Genomic DNA, 5,526 nt, shown 5'->3' with positions numbered 1-5,526 from the left:
TGTTAATCTCTCCCTGTGCCTGATCCATGAATTAAATGTTAACATAAGCATATATTTTCAGAAATTATAAAGAAAAATAAGGTCATGGAAAAGGAGCTGGCACAGAAGAACTTTGCTGGGAGATGCGGCCCTGAAGATGGATAGCCTCTTTACTATCCAGAAAAAAAAAAAAAGATGCACTAGAAGAGATGACTTACATAGCATGACAACGGGTCTGAAATAAAGAGTCTTCAAATCCCCCAAATAAAAGCTTTAGATATTTTGTGGTTTGGGGGGAGGTTATTTGTTTGTTTTTTGATTGTTAGAGGTTTTCAAAAGAGTGGCAAGAAGTTCCAAAATATGAGATTTAGTCTGGCCTAGATATCAAGGGACAAAAGGCAGGAGGTATATTACAGTTACAAGGGGGAGGTCCTGGGCTTGATTTTCCTGCTAAGATTGGAGGACTGATTCTTCTCAGCAGGTGCTGGCCAGTTCTTTGTTTTAAGAATGAAATTCAGAAGGTGGGAAACATGACCTGATTTCTGAGAGGGTCAGAAATGCAGCTAGAGGGTCTGTGATCGAACCCATATGTATAAGAAAAATATAGAATATATATGGTTCAATACTATTCAATTTTACAAATCCAATTGAGACCTTGGAATGTATCCTGAGGATAAAAGAGGGCTTATATCAAGAAACCAGTGACTTTCTGTAAATTCCCACAGCTTAGAAGTTATATATTTAGGGTTCAGTAGGATCCTTCATATTGGAAAGCCTTAGAACTTCAAAACCATGCACCCCTGCTCCTTCACTTTTAATTTATTCTTTTACTCATGTGTGTTTGGAGATAGAGTCTTGTGTCTTAGCCTAGGCTTTCCTCAAATTAGAATCCTCTTGCTTCAGCCTCCTGAATACAAAGTGCTTGGATTACAGAGATACACCACTTACTCCTAACTGTTACATTTTCCTGGAATTCCATTTTCTAATCGGTGTTTTCTAGAAAACAATTTTCCAGCAGTCACAATAAAGCCTAGATTCTACTTCACTTTCATATAAAGTCTAAGGATAAATAAAAACTTATTTAACATGTTAGTCAGATTTCTATAACTATAACACAATTAGAGAATCTATTTGTAAAATGGAAAAGTTTATTTTAGCTCATGGTTTGGGAAGTTTCAGTTCATGGGACCTGTGGTGAGACGGCACAACACTGCAGGAGCGCCAGCGTATTAGTCAGGATTCTTGGGAGTAACAAAATTTACAGAATGAATATCTATCTTTATCTATCTATCTACATATATATGCATATGGATATATATATGGAGATTTATTAGAATGACATACAGGCTGCAGTCCAACTAGTCCAACATCTACCAACAGTTCAGTCCATAGTGATGGATGTCTCAGCTGGTCTTCATTATGTGCAGGAATCCTGACAAAGTAGGCTTTAATGCCAGGGAAGGAAAGGACTTGCTAGGGAGAATACTAGAAAGCAGGCAAAAAAAAGAGCAAGCTCACTCCCCCTTGTCCTATATATAGGCTACCAGCAGAAGGTGTGGTCCACATCAAAGGAAGAATCTTCCCATCTCAAAAGATCTGGATTAAAAGGGAGTCTTCCTACCACAAAGATCCAGATTAGAAGTGAGTCTTTCCACTTCTAATGATTTAATTAAAAAAAAAATCCCTCACAGGTATGCCCAGCCATTAGGGTTTTGGTTAATTCCAGCTTCTCAACCACCTGGGATTTAGTTAATTCCAGCTGCCCAACTATTTTGGTTTTAGTTAATTCCATATATATTAAGTTGTCAACCAACAAAAGCCATCATACCCAGAAAGCAATGAAAAGCAAACAAAGGGGCTGAGGAGCCCTTAGGTTGCACCAGGGCACGCTCTCAGTGATATTAAGACCTCCTACTAGATGCTACCACTTAAAGCTTCTACTACATTCAAATAGTACAACTCTGGAGGCTAAACTTTTAACATACAGGCCTTTGGAGGTCATTTAAGAGCAACCTAATTTTCTTTTTGGCTAGGGGATGATGTTTTGGGGGGTCACCTTCACATAGTTACTAATTTATAACTTCAGTAGCTATATATTCTACTAGATTTTGATATATGCTTATTGATCTACATTTTGAACTAATAAAAACTTGTGGTAATAGGTGAAAACTGTCAAAATGTGGTTTTAAAAATCATATCAAGACGGCTAGAAAAGGACTACGATGAAGAAAAGGGTTGTCGTATGTCTACTTTGTAGTAATGAGGACAGGACCTTGGTGGGTGAGTCAAAATTATGCTGTTTTGTTATTCAGAAGCAGTAGGGTTGGGACCGATCTGCGGGAATTGTACATTTGTAAATAGAAGTAGGTTAAAGTAATTAATCCTATGTCTTGCAGCTCTAACATTTTCTCCCTTAAGAGAGATTACCTAGGGTCCAAGGCAACTAACAACAAGGTGTAATGATAAAGTGGTTGCATTTCTCTGATCTTGGAACAGTTTATGTGTTTCAGTGTGTGTTAGTCTTCTGTGGCAAAGTGTACCAAAGAGTAAGTCTAAATTTGATGAACCCTCATAGCCTTACTGAAGAGAGAGGCATTAATGCTTTTAAAAGCATAAAGTCTCAATTGTAAAAGCAGTTCACTTGAGAGAGCCCAAAAGCAATTAGATACCATACTGAGAGTGTGAGTAGGGGTAAGATCCTGGTTGATACTTCTGTCAACCTGACAGAAGATAGAGCTATCGAAGAAGAATCTCAGTTGAGGAAAGTGCCTCCATAGAATTGACCTGTAAGCAAGCCTGCAGGGCATTTTCTTGATTTATGATTGATGTGGGAGGGCCCAACATAGTAGGGGCGGTGGCAACCCTGGGCAGGTGGCACCCTGGGCAGGCAGTCTTGTAAGAAAGCAGGCTGAGTTGAAGACAAGGCATGGAAAACAAGTCAGTAAACAGCACTCCTCCGTGCCCTTGGCTTCATATCCAGTCTGCAGCTTCTTTCCTTGAGTCCTGCCTTGTTTTCCCCAGATGATAGATGTGACTTGTAAGCCAATTAAACTCTTTCTTCCCCAAGCTGCTTTTGCTCATGGTGTCTGTCACATCAATAGAAAGTGGGGAAGGGGAAGCTTCAATAACATGGGTGGGTGATTTCTCTGTTTCTACTTTCATGTATAATGAAAGGAACATATGAAGAAGAAGCCCTGCCCATTACTTTTTGGGGTATCACTTTTTTAAATTACACTGTTATTCAAGCCCCTGGATAAATTACCTCATTTAGGGGTCTTACTCTGACCATTTCATTGCGGAAATGTGTCCTTCATCTGTTCATAGGAGAGAAAACATTAAAGGAACCTTCATGAAGTCATTCACAGAACAGCAAAAATATTGCCCTTCAATCTAATGCCTTGCTAGCACAGTAAAATTCATGTTACTTTAGACCAGAGATAGAACACTTATTTTTGTGCTAAGCATGGTATTGACAGAAGAACAAAGACATTTTCGTTTTATTTATTTATTTATTTATTTATGCAAAAAAACAGATTTGGTTTAATATTGCAAAAATAGAAACAAACCCAAGCACTACACACTAACAAACATACTACAACCCAAGAAAGGGGGCATGCAGAGGCTACAATCACAAGCTAAATGTTTACAGGGGACCACAGAGCTGTCTATGACCCCTGTTGTGGCAGTGGTGGTACAAGCAAGTACTATATCTGGAGATACCAGTTTCCACCCCAGCAAAACCTTATTTTCACACAACAGTAAAAGGCATAGTCACTTAAGAGTATGCAGTCCTCACAACGAAGACATGGACCTGCTGTGTTTTGGTGGCTTCACTGGCTCTTTTTCCAAGCTGCTAGTACTATAGCAACAAATAACAAACAAGGCCTCGTGGCTTCTGGCTGATCCGGGCACCTTCACGGGCACAGATGTGAATTTCCATCAGTCTCAGTCTTGGCTGCAGTTCCGTACTTCACTCCAAGGAGTAGGTAATGACAGCAGCTAGCCCACAACTGAGATTCCCTTTATCCTTGGAGGTTCTTATTTAGGATCCTGTTCTTGTGATCACAGGCGGGGCACAGCATGTTGTCCTCCAGGTGTAGGGGTGGAAAGGAACAGGCTGGCAGCAGGAAGAGGGCAATCACTTTCCCCTTCTTCTCAGGTACGCAGGCTTGTCCAGTGTGGAACTGCAGCCGAACCCATCCTCTTGAGTCTGCTGGAAGGCTTCTCCCTTGGACCACACCCCACAGTTCCCCATAGGTCTCAGGTGTTGTGATGGACTGCAGGGCCTCATTCTTGTTAGCATTGGCTACAATCCTGGACCAAGACGCCAACACTGCCTCAGAGGCAGTTGTGGTCACAATGGTCGTGCTAACTTCTTCATAGAGGACAGGAGGTTCAGTAAGGGCGGGCATCTGCTCCTCGGGTACAGGGGCCATTTCAAGAGGAACTATCACCTGAGGACATGACTCTTGTCCCTCCTCCGTCTTCGTCTTAATTTTTTTCCGACATATCTTCATCCTGGCCTCTTTCGGTGTGTCAGGAATCTTCTCTAATTCAGGCATTTGTTTGGGGAAAGAATTTGCAAGGAGTCGTTTGTAAGTCTCTAATTTCTGGCCTTTGCTGCTCAGCTTCTGCTTCTTGCACCATTCCCGCAAAATGTCTCGGTGAATCAGGTTCACTGGGGGCAGATAATCCGGTAGAGGAGGAACTGGTATTTTCCTAGGAATGGGTTTTGGAGTCTCAGCATCTCCTGCTTTCTTGTTTGATTTACAATCGTTCTCTTTTGCTGTCTTGTTTGCTCTTTTTTTCTTTGCAGGGGGCTTTGCAAAGGATGTGCTCGGTTGACTACACATCAGGTAGTCCACTTCTCTTGGCTCTCTTGTGCTGCTCAACTCCTTGTTTCCAGCATCCTCCATCTTCGAATTAGATGAAACCGCCGAAAGAAAATTCTTCCCGACATTTTTGTTTTAAATATGAAATTAAAGCACAAAGCATGTAAGTGCTTTGTCGAGTTACCATAGAGAAATCCCCAAATCCCTGGAACTCCATGTGTCCACCAACACCAGCACACACTTTCCTTTCCATGTGTCATCCATTCAAGTTATATAAGGAAAGGCATGTTGCCAATCTGAGAACATTGTAATGAAACTCCTGGCCTGATACTCATAAAGAAAATCCCAGGGACAGATGTTGATCAGCTGAACTAAAAGGTACTACACTCACTAGTACAATCACGAATTCAGCAACAGTTTGGGAATCTTCAGGGCTCTCATTTCTCTAAGCTGTCTATGAGCACAGAGGTGACCTTTAACTACTAATAAGCCACATGAGCCTGAGTCTGCTCCTTGATTTTAGACATGGAGACTTTAGAAACATACTCAGGTAACAAAAACTTTCAACAACCTAGACCCATGCACTTAATATACAAGACATCACTTATTAAGGATTTAAGTATATACCTATAAAATAATGTGCTAGTTTCTACTGGGATGATGGCTTCATCCCAACTCCATAAAATCAGAAGTACCTGCACTCAGGACCTTTCCA

The 5,526-nt window shown here is 41.0% G+C and overlaps 1 protein-coding gene across 1 annotated transcript; it reads right to left on the bottom strand.

The window, feature by feature from the left end:
- Positions 1 to 4,001: 4,001 nt before the first annotated feature.
- LOC142842443 (developmental pluripotency-associated protein 4-like) lies at positions 4,002 to 4,926 on the bottom strand. Its single transcript, XM_075959163.1, has one exon. The coding sequence runs from the start codon at positions 4,893 to 4,895 to the stop codon at positions 4,002 to 4,004; it is 894 nt and encodes a 297-aa protein (XP_075815278.1). The 5' UTR covers positions 4,896 to 4,926.
- Between the last annotated feature and the right edge of the window lie 600 nt (positions 4,927 to 5,526).

This window comes from Microtus pennsylvanicus, unplaced genomic scaffold, assembly GCF_037038515.1.
Source record: "Microtus pennsylvanicus isolate mMicPen1 unplaced genomic scaffold, mMicPen1.hap1 Scaffold_95, whole genome shotgun sequence".
Taxonomy (NCBI): Eukaryota; Metazoa; Chordata; class Mammalia; order Rodentia; family Cricetidae; genus Microtus; species Microtus pennsylvanicus.
This window is presented reverse-complemented; position numbering and strand designations above follow the sequence as displayed.

Coding starts and splice junctions, on each gene's coding strand:
- LOC142842443 (XM_075959163.1), bottom strand. CDS start 4,895: ATGGAGGATGCTGGAAACAAGGAGTTGAGCAGCACAAGAGAGCCAAGA.